At 39.9% G+C, this 17,315-nt stretch overlaps 2 protein-coding genes across 2 annotated transcripts in view; one reads left to right on the forward strand and one right to left on the reverse strand.

Moving 5' to 3' along the window:
• Window positions 1–3,546: 3,546 nt before the first annotated feature.
• LOC114091417 (uncharacterized) lies at window positions 3,547–5,572 on the reverse strand. The gene is made up of 3 exons (XM_071614935.1): window positions 5,499–5,572; window positions 4,995–5,266; window positions 3,547–4,788 (listed from the first exon to the last, which is right to left on the reverse strand). The coding sequence occupies exons 1-3, from the start codon at window positions 5,570–5,572 to the stop codon at window positions 4,115–4,117; spliced, it is 1,020 nt and encodes a 339-aa protein (XP_071471036.1). The 3' UTR covers window positions 3,547–4,114.
• The window catches only part of Msl2 (MSL complex subunit 2), a 32,587-nt gene continuing 20,400 nt past the window's right edge, over window positions 5,129–17,315 (forward strand). The window contains exon 1 of the mRNA XM_027933723.2: window positions 5,129–5,789. Coding sequence (XP_027789524.1) covers window positions 5,648–5,789 — 142 coding nt within the window. The 5' untranslated portion in view covers window positions 5,129–5,647. The remainder of the gene's footprint in view (window positions 5,790–17,315) is intronic.

The following is a 17,315-nucleotide window of genomic DNA, read 5'->3' on the forward strand; positions in this document are numbered from 1 at the left end:
TGTAAACTAGGACTTTAAAAAAATAATGTATTAGGGGGCTGGGGTTGTGGCTCAGCGGTAGAGCACTCACCTCTTACGTGTGAGACCCTGGGTTCCATCCTCAGCATCACATAAAAATAAATAAACAAAATAAAGATATTGTACCCATGTATAACTAAAAAAATATTTTAAAAAAAGTAATGTATTAGATTGGGCATGGTGGCACACACCTGTAATCCATGCTTCTTAGGAGGCTCAGACAATAGGATCCCATGTTCAAGGCTAGCCTAAGGCAACTTAGTGAGAGAGACACTGTCTCAAAAAAAAAAAAAAAAAAAAAAAATGCGAGGGGTGGGGGAGGGGGAGGCTAGGAATGTACCTCAGTGGTACAGCTCTTGCCTAACATTTGTAAGGCCTTAGTTCAATCCCCCATACTAGAAAAAAAAAAAAAGTATTATGAACCTCTTTCCATCTCAATAAACATAATTTCCATTGTTTTTTAGCTATATAATATTCCACTTTATAAATGTACTATGATGTAGACTATTTTCAAATTGGAAATTTGGATTGATTCTACTTTTTAAAAATAGAAACAAAAACCATGACATATGAACAACATAATGACAACTCTTATTCATAGATCTGTGTTTCCCAAACAGTGTGCAAAGGTGCCCCTATAACACCACAGAGAACTTCCAGAGAAGCTGCATCCTTTTGAGGGGAATATAGAAACATCTGACATCTGTTGGGATGCTTTATGAGCTATTATTAGCTCCAGGTAGTTCACGTATTCAACACTAGATCAATGAGGTCACAGCTTTGTAAAGTTGAGTTTTTGCTGGTGCTGTAATAGTGAGCCTTGTACAAAAATCAGTATGATTCTGGAAATGAGAGTGATTATGTCCAACCTGACTAGAAGGTTTGAGAAGCTATATGATGACCAAGAGATACATATATTCTGTTAGTTAAGAAATCTATTTAATAATGAAATACAAATTCTATTTCTTTCAATGTATGTGAATTATTTTTTCAAATAGCTGCCAAGTTAGGGCATAAATACTCATTATTTGGACCCAACAACTTAAAAACATTGTTTTTTATTTCTTTTGATCTAGGGGTGTTGGGGAAAAAATCACTGAGACACTAGAGCTACCATGAACCTAGAAAGTTTGGGAACCTCTAACAAAAAAATTTTAACAGTAAAACTGCTGGTTCTGAGGCTCTGCAACCTTTATATGTTTTAAATATTGCCAACTGCCCTTCAGAAATATTATACCAATTTACCCTCCCCCCCCCCACCACCACTAGTAGGCTAGTTTCCTTTTAGACTGGTGACCCTTGGACTAAATGAGAGACCAGAGGGGTTAACTTGAAAGAGAAACTGTGACTGATGCACTGGGCTGAGTTTGATTTTTTAAGTAATACAAAAAATAGTTAGAAAACATCTCTAGTTGTCTTAGGCTTCAAATCTTTAAGGGAGAGACTATCTTACTTCACCCCCAACTCCCAAATCTGCTACAGGGCTCTGTGAAAGCATGTTAACAAAAAGGAAAAAAACCCCTTACCTCAAGGGTTTCTAAGGCAAGATTGAAAATAATGACAGGCTATAGTCAAGTATACACATATACTTGAGGTTGCCGGACAAAATACAGAATGCTCAGTTGAATTTAAATTTTACAAGTCAAGGTTCATATATTTTTCTCCCATGTGTGGAAGCCAGAGAGAAAAAAGTGTGTGTGGGGGAGGGGATCTCATGAAAATAAAAGGAAGACAGAGTACAGGAAGGGGATCAGATAGGGGGAGATGGGGAGGAAAATAGAAGGTACAGGGGAATGAAATGGAGCAAATTATATTATTATATTGTGTGCATGTATGAATGTATAACAATGAATACCACTATTATGTATAATTATACTGCATCACCAAAAAATTACCAAAAATTTAAATTTCAGATAAACAATGAATCATTATTTTAAAGTAACTATTTCCAAATTTTGCATGGGGTGTATCTACACTATAAAAAGTTGTTCCTTGTTTGAGATGAAAATTGTACCTGAGTGTCAAGAAGAACCTAAGGAAACATAACCACCAAGTGTAATGTGATATATTGGGTGGTATCCTGGGACAGGAAGAGGACATTAGGGAAAGACTGAAGAAATACAGATTTTTATGAATAATATTGTATTACTATTATTTTATTAATTGTGACAAATACACCATAATAATATGTTAATAATAGGGAAAATTGGGACTTAGGATAAATAAGAACTATCTGTATAATTCAAAATATGAAAAATTTATTTTATCTTTTTTTGGGGTGCTGGGGATTGAACTCAGTCACTGAGCAACATCCCCAGCCCAATTTTGTGTTTTATTTAGAGACAGGGTCTCACTGAGTTGCTTATTGCCTTGTCATTGCTGAGGCTGGTTTTGGACTCGACATCCTCCTGCCTCAGCGTCCCAAGCTGCTGAGAGTACAGGCGTGAACCACCTCGCCCAGCATGAATAATTTACCTTTAAGTTGACAGTTAAGGGATTTGTGTATGATTTTGCCTAAATATTTGATCCAAACACTATTTTCCATAAACAACTCAATTGTTTTCCTTTTTAAGCAAGGCTCAAGTAAGCCAATAATTATTAGAAGGGAATATAATCTTCAAGATGTATTGCCCTTGAATACCATAATTTTATCACCAATTCCAACCAATTTCAGAAGCTAAAAAGGAACTCTCCCCCCTTTCCCCACACACAGTAACCATCAATAGAATTATCTTAATTTGGGGTGTACATATCATTTCAAGAGTTTTCTTAAAACGTCCAGTTATGAGAAAATTGGCAGGTTAATGCCCTGCAAGTAACCACTTGCCTAGAGTGACTGCTAATTTGTGCTGCTTGGATGGAAAACAGTGCTGATTATTTTACCCTCCACGTTGCTCCTCTAGGGGAGAACCTGTGTGTTATGGGAGAAGACCTTAAGAGTCTGGAATAAAAATAGAACTGTATAAAGGTTTTATTCGACGATGAGCTTAGAAAAGATCTTATAAAAAAATTGGCAGGTGGAGCCTTTAAAAATGAGAGTTAGTTTTAGAATACTTGCCTGTTTCTATATACAAGACTACCAAATACATTTCCCACAGCTTATTCTGTCTTGTTGCTATACAAAATCAGAAAGATTAATACTTAAGAGCTGATAATATGCTAGGCCTTGTAAAAAAAAAAAATCAGCATTCAGATGCTAATGAAATCACATCTCAGGGGTTGTATGGGTTCCCTTGGTCTTAATTCTCATTTGTAAAGTAGTAAGTCCCCCAAACTAACATGTACATCACATTTACATATGACACACACGTGTATATACACAAGTGGACAAAAGATTGGCACACCATCATACATTTCACTTTGCAAACGTGCAGGGCATCTACTATGTGCAAAAAAAAAAAAAAAAAAAAAAAAAAAAAATGCTGAAGAGCCTTGCTGTGTCCAGAGACAAGAAATGGTTCTTATGCTCTGTTTCTAGGTGTGCCACTCAAAAAAGGTTTTGTACTTTAAGAAGGGAGGAGAATCATATGGTAAATTGTACTTTTATTTATTTCCCAATGTCCGTGGTCTCGTTTTTGATAAAGCAAATTTTGTTTTAAAAGACACGCTGTGAAGGATTTGGACCCCTTCTACAGCAAAGCCATATATTCAACACATTTATTTACATACAAGGGAGTCGTTTTGTTTTGAAAACTCGGCTGCTCCCGAAGCGGCTCGGCGAGGTCGGAAAGGCCGAGCAGCAGAGTCGGTCAGGCCCGAGACCCCGAGACCCCAGCCTCAGGGCTCACAGACCCCCAGCGACCGCCTTCCGGTGCGCAAGAGGCCGCCGGCCCAGGCAGCGCCCTGCCCAGGGCCTGGACGCGCGTTCAGGGAGAAAGGCGGCGAGGGCGGGGCTTGGGGTTGTACGAGGCTATTTCCTCACACAGTGATCAGTCAGTACCAGAGGCCGCGTGGGGGCCGGTGCGGAGCGCCACATGGCGTGACCCAGCCGGGCCTTGGCGTTGGCGGGCACTGAGGCAGTGTAATGCGGGAAGCGTATGGTCCACATGGGGGAAGGAAGTGCCAGCTAACGAATATTTCACCACAGCCCACACGCCTAGGAGAGGGAATTTGAGAGCGCGTGGGGGAGGGGCGGAGAGAGCAGGCAGCTCCAAAGAGCATGCTCCGTTCTAAGAGCCGTAAGTGTAGAGCCAGGCATGCGCAATGAGCCTAGGGTGGGCTGGCGTGAGCGGGCTAATGTGTTTATCCGGTTCTCTGGGTGGGCGGTCAAAGCGCACGCGTCAGGGCGAAAGGCGGTGAGTCGGCTGGTGGGTTGCGCATGCGCCGAGAGCCGGTAGCTCGGGCGGGCGTGGAGGGGGTTCTTAGAGGAGAAGCAGGGGAAAAGGGAAGCGAAGGGAAAGGGAAGGGCGGGGGGAGGGGGTGAGAGTGTGCTCTGCGCATGCGTGCGAGCGCTAGCGACGACGGCGGCGGGGGAGTCTCGGGGATGACAGTGGCTTTGCCCGTTGGGGTAACGGTCGTCGTCGCCGGCCGGGCCTGAGGCGCCGTACAGCCCGCGGGATCCATTACGGCCGTAGCATCCCGGGCCCTGCCGAGCTAGAGCGGCGCGTGGAGTCGGGGTGAGGGCGGCGAGGCGCGGGGGAGGGGCCTGCAGCGGGGCCTTGCCGTGTGCGCTGGGCGGCGGCGGGGCCTGGCGGTGTGAACGCTCTCCTCTGCCTCTGCCGGACGGGCTGCGCTGCGGGCGGCGGCGGCCGTGCTTAGCGGAGGAGTCATCTGTGTGTGCGGCGCCGAAAAGATGGCCGGGCAGTGAGGGGGCGGCGCTTGCGCCTGGTGACCCCGGAGTGTGCGACTGAGGAGCTAGGGGCGCCGCCGCGGCCCGCTGGGCCTGCTCCCCGCCCCCTCCCGCCCGCCGGCGGCGGCCCGCGCACTTCCTCCCCGGCCCTCCCCTCTCGGGCGGGGGCCTCTCCGATCCGCCTCACCACTCCAGGGAACTGCGGGCTGCAACCGCGGGGCGGAGAGCCAGGGCGCAGTCTGCTCCCCGCGTCCGATATGGCGAGAGCCGCGGCGGCGTCCGCCTGCCGCAGCAGAAACCTCCGCCGCCGTCGCGGCTTCCTGCACTAGATCGAGGAAGCCGACGCCCGAGCCTTCGCCCTTGCCGTCTCCACTGCCTCCGTGTCGGGCGCTGCAATGGAGTAAGCGGACCCGCCGCCCGGGAGAAGCGTGCCGCCCCTCGGACCCGGCCGGGCCTGCTCTGCGCCCGCCAGCACGCCTTGAAATGCATCTCGAGCTAAGGCCGCCCGCCGAGCCGCGGGGCTAGACTGAGCGCCGCGTTCTGCGCTCCGCCGCCGCTCCGGACGAATTCGAACGCTCGTCTCGCTCTCGCTTTCTTCCTTTTTTTTTTTTTTTTTTGGTCTGGAAGTCTCAGGGACGGAGGAGGGGCGCCAAGGCCCCATGTGTGGGAGGATTGCTTCAGCTCCACAAACTTGCGCGGATTTTCGTTACTTCTTTGGCCCGTGGTTCTGCTCTGATTTCTTCCGAATTGTTGCAAATTCGCCATTGTTCCCTGGCTGCTCACAAAGTTTGATCCGGAATTTCTTTTCAACCGGGAGCCACTGGTGTCGAAGTGTCTGCAATGAACCCCGTGAATGCTACTGCTCTCTACATTTCTGCGAGCCGCCTAGTGCTCAACTACGACCCCGGAGACCCCAAGGCGTTTACAGAGATTAACAGGCTCTTGCCTTACTTCCGACAGTCTCTCTCGTGCTGTGTTTGCGGTGAGATGCTTTTTATTGTTCCCCTTTCAATGCGTGTTTTAAAAAGCCTCCTGGGCAGGGATAACGTGAATGGTTTGACTACATGGTAGTTTGATTTAAGCTTTTGTTATTTGTGCGGTAGTGTAAGGTCATTAGTTTTGAAACTCTCCGAGGGACTTTTGCCTAGCGTTCCAGAAAGGCAGAGAACCCTTTCAAAACCTCTTTGTACGGCGACCTTAACGTTCTGAACCGGTTAATTCTCCTTGGTTCATCCGGTGATTGACGATTTAAATGGGGTTAAGATATGCATGCACAATGCCAGTTTTTTAAAACCTTTGCTGCAGGAACTGATTTGAGTACTTACCGTGGTTAAACGTGGTTAAACATAGTTAAGACATGCACATGTGGCGTGTTTGCATTTCCCCAAGCTGGCGTTTTGTGGAGGTGGTGGTATAATCTGATGCACCCACGACCAGATAACTCTGCGAAACTTTCCCCCCAGGTCCTTCAACAAATGCTTTGAGTCAGGGAAGATAGATGGTGCTCTTTAAGTGCTGCTTAGGTGATGTGATTTTTACTAATTGTTTCTTATTTTGTAAATTTAGTATATTATGGCCTGGTAGAGAGTTATTTTAGACGTTGTTGTTCAAAAGTGTTAACTCGTGGTGGGTTGGATACCGTTTAATTGAAATGCCTCAAATGGGGGGATAATTTGTGTTAACTGTGCGTGTATTATTATGTACATGCTTTGCAAAAAGTCTAGAATTAAATGTTGATGCAAAGGAAAGCATGAATAGACTCCAAATTTTTACGTTTTTGTCAGTCCACTTGTGTAGTCAAAATTTGAGAAGTTTAGGCATTTTCAGGTTTCCACTTCATTTAAAATTGGGTAAAGGAGAATAATTTCTTAATAGTGACCGAAGGAGTAAATAGTATTCATTTGAGAGTCATCCAGCATTTTTTTGTGTAGCCTTTTGTACTTTTTGTGTGTCAGATACTTACCTCGTAGACTGAGGGAGTTAGTGGTTAAGCTTAGTTATGACAGGTAATGGAATTTAACATCTTCACCCAGGACAAATCTCTTAACTGCCCTGGGCCTCAGTTTCTTGATGTGCAAGATGAGACCTTTGGGCTAGATTCAGAGTTTCTTTGCAGTTTAAAATTTACAAAGGGCAGTATAATATGGAGAATTTGCTAGGTTGCACAGTACCATTCTCCCCACTTTCATCCCGCCCTGCTTTTTGTGGTGCTGGGAATGAAACCCAGAGGCATGCTAGACAGGCACTCTGCTACTGAGCTACATCCCCAGCCCTTCCTTTACTTTTATGGAGTGCTTCTTTTTATGCTGTAGCTTTTGGTGGTTTGAGAAGTCGGGAGATAGAGCTGTCCTAGTTTCCTTCTCCACAGACATTCTGTCTCTCTTTTTTAAGGAGGGTAATGGTGCTGCTGTGGTAAAGTAAGAGAAAGAGTGTAGGGCAATCCCCTCTATCCTGCTGAAACAGCTGTACTGAGTATTGTCATCAGGTGACACTTGCAGATCTGGTAGGTCTTCGTTTTACTAGGTGGATGGGATAGATATTTGTTACTTTAAATTTTTTCCAGTAGCTTCAGGTTAGCAGTGGTCTAATTGAATATTTTCCCAGATTCTAACTTGTATTTTAAAAAGTGACTTTAAGCTGGGCTTGATGGTGCATGCCTGTAATCCCAGCAATTTTGGAGGTTGAGGCGGGAAGATCACAAGTTGCAGGCCATACTGGGCAATTTAGCAAGATCTCTTAGGGTAAAAAACACAAAGTGGGCTGGGGATTTAGCTCAATTGTAGAACGCTGGCTCTGGATTCAGTCCCCAGTATGGGGGACAGGGCCCAGGAGGGGGTGTTAAATAAATATGAAGCTACATTTAAAAAGAAGTCCAACTGCAGCTTTTAAAAAAAACATTCACTGTGAGGAGAATTTTTTCTGACATCAGAGCTTTGTCAGAAATTGGGTAAAGGCCTCTTGTTCAAGCCTCCCTCATCATCCTATGGAAGAGATTCATGAATTTTAGTCTCCCTTATAATTGAGTGGCGTGAAATTTTAGTAATGTGAATATAAGTTCAGGCCCTCCCCCCCTGTGTCTGTGCTTGTCAAGAAAGAAAAAAAAATGTTTAGTTGAATTTAGTTCTGTCATTAAATTTGTACCAGGTTCTGCCCTAAGCCTTTTTTTTTTTTTTTTATGGCTCAAAAGCATGAACTCATTCATATAAGGCTTGCATGTGCATTCTTATCTCATAAGAATAATAAATATGTAAAAATAAAGTTTCAATCTATTTTGGTTCTGTAGGGAGTTTATTCAACAGGTCCTCTAGTGTTTGACTTAGTCCTACCTTTTCAGTTTTGTATTCAAGTATGCTCTCATATAATTTCTTTTCTAGCCAAACGTCTTTGCCTTTTCAAACATCCTTTATATCTTCCTCCTCTTTTCCTTTCCATTGTTTCTTGAAGTTTCTTCTTCCTAAAATATATTCCTTTTCTCTAAAGGTCTAATTCATCAACTCCCTTCCTTGCTCCCTCCAGCAAAGGCTTGTCTCCTTGTCCCCTGAACCTCTTTTGTAACCCTTTGTTACATTCATAAGGTACTTATAAAATTCCTTTCAATGCAGTTTTTCTATCTGATTTTTCTGGTGTATTTAATAAGCCTAGGGAAAGTACATTTTTATGCTCCTGCTTCACCCTCTCCTGTCTGGTGACTTCTTGTAAAGTTTTCTGCCTTCAGCTCTTCCAGGACTGGAGATTGAATCCAGGGCAAGAGCTCTCTACCTTTGAGTTATGTCCCCACCCTTTTTTTTGTTTTTTATTTTGAGAAAGGGTTTTGCTAAGTTGCCCAGGTTGGTGCCTCAGCCTCCTAAGTCTCTGGGATTACAGGCATGCATAACTATACTTGACAGTATATAAGTTTTTATAGACAGAGGAAAAAGTGAAAGGAAGTGAGGGAAGATAAAAGGCCTAATAAACATTTTGCAGTTAGGCTCAAGTCTTGACTTTTCTATTTACTGTGTAGGCAAGTTAATTTAACTTTTTGCCTCAGTTTCCTTCATTTGCTGTGTGTTTATATCTCCAAGTTTGTGTTATATGTGAACTTATTAATGGCTTGAAACAAAGTTTTAAATTCATAAGAACAAATCTACAGATTCAATGACTGGCACTACTAAGTGCTTACCCCACCTTTGCATAGAAGTAGAGGAAGGTGGAAGCAGGTGAGGGAAGAGACTGCACTGTCAGGTCAATTATTGTCAAAGCTAGATACTCACTGGAATTACAGGTTTTTTTATCCTTGTTCTTTGAAATGTTAATTAGCTGATTATCACTGTTTGCTTTTCAACTGTATACATTCAAACCTTTGGAAGCTTCTAGCGAATTGGGATAGCAGTGCTCTAGAGAATTATTGTTCTTTCTAGGTCACATAAACAGTGACCAGAACAATCACTATGGGTACCTTTTTTAAGTGTTAGTTACTTATTCCTCTTCAAAATGTTGGACTTGCTTATCAAGAAGTTAGAATTTCTTTTCCTTTAATGGGGTGAGAATTGATAAATTATGCCCTAGGGATTTTAGATTTTCATTTAACTTTTAAGTTGATATGTAGAGTCAAGTCCTGTTAGAAGAAAAATTTGGAGTCCTATAAATCATTTTGGTCAGATATCTTCTCAGGTACATGAATATTTTCCTAGTGTTTTAGTTAGATACAAAGTGATTTTGGTTTTGAATTTATTGAATAGTTGTGAACCTGTTACACACATAATTCTTTATTTTTTGGGTACCAGGGATTGAACTCTCAACTACTGAGCCACATCCCCAGTCCTATTTTGTATTTTATTTAGAGATGGGGTCTCATTGAGTTGCTTAGCGCCTTGCCATTGCTGAGGCTGGCTTTGAACTCGCCATCCTTCTGTCTCAGCTTCCCGATCAGCGTGCCTTGCCATGTAATTTTTCACATACAAAATAGGGAAGGGACTGGAGGTTGTTTTCTGTTGACACAGTATGATATTTGGTGACTAGCTTTTTGTTTGCATGTTTAGGACCTAAAAACATCATCTTTTCATTTTTACTGCTATTCTTACCTTCTGCTGAAAGGTAGGTGGTTCCTTGAGGGTGGGACCTTCCTTGGTTCACCATTGTACCCATTTCTGTTAGTGTTGGCTTAACATTTCTATTTGTTGAAAGGGTAAGTACTTGTCCTATTGAAATGAGAATTTTTCAGTATCATTGGAGTACTAAGAGCATGCTTTCAGAATAAGGAATAGCTTTTAAAATTAAATAGATATAGCTTTATGAATGACTTTTTCTCCTCATTTTATTATTGTAAAAAGCATTATGGATCTACATTGAATTAGTAGAATAGTCATGCAGAGATCTTTAAGTTCTAGAATTCTGATTTTTCTCTTAGCAGAAATTCTTTGCTTTGTGCCTGACAAACAATAATCTATAAATAGTCTTCTAATATGTAATTTGAAGGTATAACCTCAAGTGACTTATTTTAAACTATATTTCTATTAGATGGAAGCTAAATTAAAGACCATTTGAATAATTGCATATTATGTTAATGATTTTGTTCATTTTTCTCAAGCATAAGATCATTTTATTCTTAAAATTTTTCTTGTTCTTTTAAATCACTTTTTTTTTTGTGTGTGGTAAATACACAACAGCATTTACCATTTTCATTTGATATATATATATATATATATATATATATATATATCCTTATATATGCAGTATATTTTTATATACTGTGAAGTAGATCTCTAGACCTTTTTCATCTTGCAAATATGAAACTCTAAACCCATTAGCAACAACTGTCCATTTCCCACTATGTCCAGACTGATAATCACCATCCTGATTTGTTTTTAAAAATTTGACAACTTAGGTTCTTCATATAAATGGAATCAAATAGTTTTTTTTTAAAAGGCTTATTTCATTAGTATTATGTCATTAAGGACATAATCAGGATTTTCGCTCCCCCCCTTTAAAAAAATGTTTATTTTTTAGTATAGGTGGACACAATATCTTTATTTTACTTTATGTAGTGCTGAGGATTGAACCCAGTGCCTCATGCATGCTAGGCGAGTGCTCTTCTCTGAGCCACAACCCCAGTCCTAGGATTTCCCTTAAAAAAAAAAAAAAAGTTTTATTTTGAGATAGGGTGTTGCTAAGCTGCTCAGGGCCTTGCTAAATTGCTGAAACTGGCTTTGAACATGATCCTGTCTCAATTGCTGAGATTATAGGCATGTACCACCACACCTAGTTCAGACTCTGTCAGACTCTGTCTTCTAAAAAAAAAAAATTCTTCTGGATTTTAACAATATGTTATTGGAGCTGGAGAGAGTGGTAAGGTGCTAGGAAGAAGTTGCAGGTTAGATAGGAATTAGAATGGATGAAGTATAGATCTGTAGAGAATGAAGAGAAGGATGGGACAGTGTTGAATAATTTGGTGCCTGGGATTGAGGTTAGTGAGGCAGTGTTACTGGGACATATGGTTAGTACAAGATATACTCTTAAATTTTTGTTTTATGTCTGTCCCTGGAAATTGCTTTTTATTATTTATTTATTTATTTTTGATGGTGCTGGGGATTGAACCCAGGGCCTTGTGCATGCAAGACCAGCACTCTACCAACTGAGCTATATTCTGGAAATTCTTTTTTAAATAATCTTATATACTATTTGTTATTGCAACACAACATATCTTCTGAATTGTGCTTGGGCTTGTGGTTCTCAGTCTCAAATTGCTTTGAACATCTATTCCTCCCCTTCTTTACACTGCTTATTTTCTTTGTGTGCATCAATAACATGCTATCACTAAGTTGTTAATGACTTAGCACAGTTGACTCTTAGGATGTTTATTTGGTAATGTTTATATATGAATAATTTAAATTTATTTCTGTGAGTTATGATGTATTGCTTTTTTTGCGGGAGGTACCAGGGATTGAAGTAAGAGGCACTCTACCACTGAGCCATATCCTTAGCCCTTTTTTTTTGTATATAATTTAGAGACAGGATCTTACCAAGTTGTATAGCGCCTTGCTTTTTCTGAGGCTGGCTTTGAACTCAACATCCTCCTGCCTCAGCCTCCTAAGCTGCTGGGATTACAGGTGTGCACCACCATACCTGCATGGTATACTTTCTAAATTTTATCTTTATCTTAAAAAGCAGCATTTAAAAATCTTTATTATAATTTCTCTTAATTTTTTTTTGTGTTCAGCAGCCATTTTTGACTTTTTCATAGTCATTTAGTTTCTGTTACTATGTTCCCCCCCCTTTTAAAAAAGAGAAGGCTCTTGGGGGCTGGGGCTGCAGCACAATGGCAGAGTGCTTGCCTGGCACATGTGAGGCATTGGGTTTGATCCTTAGCACCACATAAAAATAAAAAAATAAAGGCATGCTGTCTATCTACAACTACCAAAAAAAAAAAAAAAAAGGCTCTTTCTGGTTTTATTGTCAAGAAATGAATTTTGATTTTTTTCATGTTAACTACTACTTATCTGGACAGTTATCTTTTGCTTACTCTTACTTAGTTGCAGGGTTTTCATTCATTGTCTTCCAATTTCAGAAACCTTCCTGGATCTTTGCAGTTTGGTGTCTATGGCTTTTTTTTTTTCCCCTAAAACTTTTTAGTTGTAGTTGGACACAACACCTTTATTTTACTTATTTTCTTTTATGTGGTGCTGAGAATTGAACCTGGGGTCTTGCATGTGCTAGCCAAGCGCTCCACTGCTGAGCCACAACCCCTGCCCATCTCAGGGTTTTTTCCCAAGCATAGCCAGTGCATTTTTGTGTGTGCTCTTAGTTGTATAGCAGTTAGTGTACATTTTTAAAAAATATATACATATACATATTTTTAGTTGTAGATTGTCCATTTTCTTCATTGCTATAGCCCACAGAAAAATGATGCATTTAAAATGTTGTCTAGTCTCATATATGGATATAAAGTATGCTTTCTGGCAAAGTTGGGTGATTGTAAAATTGTGCAACAGTTAAAGGCATGCAGAAAGTGGGATTAGAGGATGCAATGTGTAACCTAAAAGTATTTGATCTATGAATCTTCATGGACACTATTAAATTTATGCCTGATGTACTGAATTTTGGGGCTCTGGCCTTATATAATCTGGGGATCAAGATTTAGAAGACACCATTCAAATTAAGGCTTCTTTACCTCTGTTCAGTGTATTGGGGATTGAACCCAGAGGTGCTCTACCACTGAACTATGTCCCCAGTCTTTTTAATCTTTTTAGATGGGGTCTTGCTAACTTGCTCAGGTTGACCTAGAACTTGCCATCCTTGGCCCCTAGTAGCTGGGATTATAGGTATGCTAAGGCTTTCTCTTCTGATGAATTTCTGTATCTCCTTTATAGTTAATGAATTGTACAGCCTGTGACTGAACATCTTCAGCTTTTGACATAGGGTGTGAGTGCAGCACCCAGTAGCTGTGAGGTCTCTCGGGTCTTTTCATGGTGTCATTGGGCTTATTCAATTTTTTATATAGGCCTTGCTAGGAGGATGTTACTAGATTATTCTTCATGGTGGAAAATTTAGTTTTCTGGAACAATTCAAAAAGCCTTTGATAAAATTTGCTCTCCAACTGTGGAAGACTTTTTATATCTTTTCTGAGACGGTAAGCGTCACTCAGTTTCTATTCTGGCATATAGTTTCACTTTTCTCTAAAAAGTGTGGATTTGGCCTGGCATGGTGGTGCACATCTGTAATCCTAGTGGCTAAAAAGGACTGGGGGGTGCTGTGATTGTGGCTCAGTGGTAGAGCGCTTGCCTAGCATGTGTGAGGCCCTGGGTTTAATTCTCAGCACCACGCATAAATAAAAAAATAAAATAAAGGTCCATTGATGACTACAGAAAATATAGGGGGAGGCTGGGGATGTGGCTTAGTGGTTAAGTACCCCTGGGTTCAGTCCCTGGTACCAAAAAAAAAAAAAAAAGAAAAAAAGAATTTTTCCACCTATGTCCACAGTATTTTAGATATGGACAGATATACTTATCCACATTGGTGACTTGGACAAATTATTTTTCTGTTTTACTTATAAGAAAATATTGGGCTCGGGATGGCTCAGTGGTAGTGCGCTCGCCTGGCATGCGTTAGGCACTGGGTTCAATCCTCAGCACCACATGAAAGAAAATAAAGATATTGTGTCCACCTAAAACTAAAAAATAAATATTAAAAAAGAAAATGTTGGAGGGCTGGGATTGTGGCTCAATGGTAGAGCGCTTGCCTTGCATGTGTGAGGCACTGGGTTCGATCCTCAGCACCACATAAAAATAAATAAAATAAAGGTATTATGTTTGTCTACAACTAAAAAAATATTAAAAAAAAAAAAAAAGAAAAAAAATGTTGTTGGAGTAGAACAGAAACCAGGTGCAGTGGTGTGCACCTGTAATCCCAGCTACTTGACAGAATGAGGTAGAGGGATGACTTGAATGCAGCTGAATGCAGGAGTTTAGGACCAATCTGGGCAACAGAGCAACACCCTGTCTCTTAAAAACAAAACAAATATCCCCAGAAATTTGGTTGTGAATTTGACTTAAAAAATAAAAACATTTATTTTTTAGTTGTAATTGGACATAATACCTTTATTTTATTTATTTATTGTTACATGGTGCTGAGGATCAAATCCAGGGCCTCGCACATGCTAGGTAAGTGCTATACCGCTGAGCCACGACCCCAGCCCACTTTTTTTTTTTTTTTTTAAATATGTTTTTAGTTGTAGATGGACCTTTATTTTTTTACTTATTTATTTTTATGTGGTGCCAAAGATCAAACCCAGTGCCTTACACATGCTAGGCAAATACTTTACCACTGAGCTATAGCCCCAGCCCCTTCAGTAACCTTTAAAGATTGATTAAAAGTTTACCAAGTTAATTAATGGTCATTGTTTCAAAATCTAGAATTCACATAAAAATCCAGATTTGGGGTGCCTTCTGGAAAATTGTCAGGTCTTGCATCAGTGGGTGACATTTTCTCATGGTATAGCATTATTGGCTAGAGTTGAGTTTTTTCCCCTATGAGTTTTAGGAGTGAGTTCTGTAGTTTGCCCTTGGTCATACATATCTAGTTTTTGTTACTTTTTTAAATTCTCCTTTACTGGATTCCCCCTGTAAAGAATTTGGCTTTTAATTCTGACCAATGGAGTATTTATAAAAGTCTTTTCTTGTGCTTTGGACACTATTTAGAGCCATAGGATTCTAATATTAAGAACTTGGATTATGTTTTGAAACCTTACCTAGAGAAGGATTAGTTTGTCAGAGAATAGTTGTTGGTGCACAGTGTTTCTGGTCAGTTGCAACAGTTTGATTGGTCAGATCCATTATCTTAGTTTTGTCAGTTGTTGAAAGTGCTATTGAAATCTAAGCATAGTTTTGGTTTTGTTAGCTTCTCTTCAGAGTTTTATCAGCTTTTGCTTCATGTATTTTGAAGTTATTGTTAGGTGTATAAAACATTTTTGAACACATGGAATATAGTTGTGATTTTCTTGCCTGCTAATTCTGTCATCTGTTGCATTTCTGGGTTTGATTTTGTTTTTTTTTTTTTGCTGGTTATGGATTATGTTGTCTTTCTTTGGATGTCTAATTTTGATTGAATATCAGATATTGTTTTGTTGGTAAAAATTCTTTCTTGTATATTCTTGAAGCTTTGTTTTGGGATGAGATTAAGTTATTTAGAGACTCTTAAAATTTATATTTTACAGTGTTGGGAATTGGACCTGGTGGCACTCTGTACCACTGAACTCAATTTCCAACCCTTAACTAAAAAAAAAAAAAAAAAATTTGAAGCAGGTTTTTAACAAGTTATGCATGCTGGCCTGAAGCTTATGCTCCTCCTGCTTTGGCCTCCCTAGTATCTGGGATTATAAATATGTGCCATTGAACCTGGCTTGATCTTTTTTTTTTTTTTAATACACACACACACACACACACATATATATTGTAGTTGGATACAATACTTTTATTTATTTTTATCTGATGTTGAGGATATGCTAGACGAGCGCTCTATGGCTGAGCCACATCTCCAGCCCTAGGACCTGAGCAGCCTTTAGTCTAGGGAGTAATTTTCTTGCACTATTGAGGCAAAAACCTTGTGATAACATGATTTTTCACTCTGAGTGGTGGAAACAGGAATTATTCTGCTACTGAGTTATGGAGATTGTTCTTTTGCTCCTTTCTGGGAAATTTCTGGTAGTTACTTCATATGTGTATGCTAATAAAAATTCTGCTGGAGAATTGAGGAACCATTTGCAAATCTCTGAATCTTTTTCTGTATAGCTCTCTAATCTGTGGTACTGTGTCCTGAGACTTCCAGATGTCTGGACTCTCAGCTCAAGGAGACCCCCACGTTTTGTCTGGATTCTCTGTGCTTTGACCTGAAACTTGTCTCCAGTCAGTAAGCTGTGACAGTTTCAGGGCTCCCTTTTTTTTGTCGCCCCCCTCAAGGATCACTGTCTGTGCTGCTTGTTGCTAAATGTTTACAGATCATTATTTTATCTGGTGTTGAAACTGTTTAGGCAGGGAAATCTGTCTGTATCCATCAGTGTTGGGAAGCAGGATAAGGTAACATTCTATACCTATGCTATCTCACAGAGCTGTTAGCCATATAGACTTTATTTCATAAAAACTAAAAATTTTAATTTAGGTTTTTATTTGTATTTAGCTACACTTTCAGTACTGAGTAGTCACATGTGGCTACTGGCTATCATTGGGATATATTTTTATCATGCATAAAGTTCTACTGGACGGTGTGTTGTAACAACTAAAGAACTTTAAGAACCATAGAGCTGTTGTTCCTGGAAGCTATGGGATCATTGAAAGATCTTGTAGTGTTTTGTTTTCATCTCAGAATTTTCAAGTTTTGAGTTTAGAACATTGGGCAGTATTTTAAAAAAACATTTTGATGGAGTTATGAACAGATTTTTGGAGCTTACCATTTAAGTTTTCTCTGCAGTGAATTGGGCTTAAGAAGGCATTCCACAGTGTTCCTGTAATAAAAGATTTGTATTATTAGAAGATAAAAAAGGCAATATAAAGTAATTTATTTTTCTTCCTTTAAAATGAGTTGTAGATGAGATAAAATTTGAAGAGATGTCAAATGAGCACTAGGACAAATAGCAAGCAGTCCTGTAATAACTGGTGGTACCACTTAATTCGTCTGAAACCTTCTGTCTGCCCCCATAGCCTATAATTGTTTAGTCATGTATTTTGTTAACTTTTAGTAATATTGTTACAAGTTTTCATATAATCCAATGTATTACTGGTTAGAGATAAAAACCAGTAAGGAAATTAAATTGATATTGGAATACTAGGTAATGAGCATAAAACATATATGATATAAATATTTGACTTATTATTATTATTATCCTTTCCTATAAGTTGTTTGTGCTGAACTGTATCTTTTTTTAAGTAAGTTTTTTTTAATATTTATTTTTTAGTTGTAGTTGGACGTAATACCTTTATTTTATTTTATTTATTTTTATGTAATGCTGAGGATTGAACCTAGGGCCCCACACATGCTAGGT

The sequence above is a fragment of the Marmota flaviventris genome, chromosome 8 (genome assembly GCF_047511675.1).
Source record: "Marmota flaviventris isolate mMarFla1 chromosome 8, mMarFla1.hap1, whole genome shotgun sequence".
Taxonomy (NCBI): domain Eukaryota; kingdom Metazoa; phylum Chordata; class Mammalia; order Rodentia; family Sciuridae; genus Marmota; species Marmota flaviventris.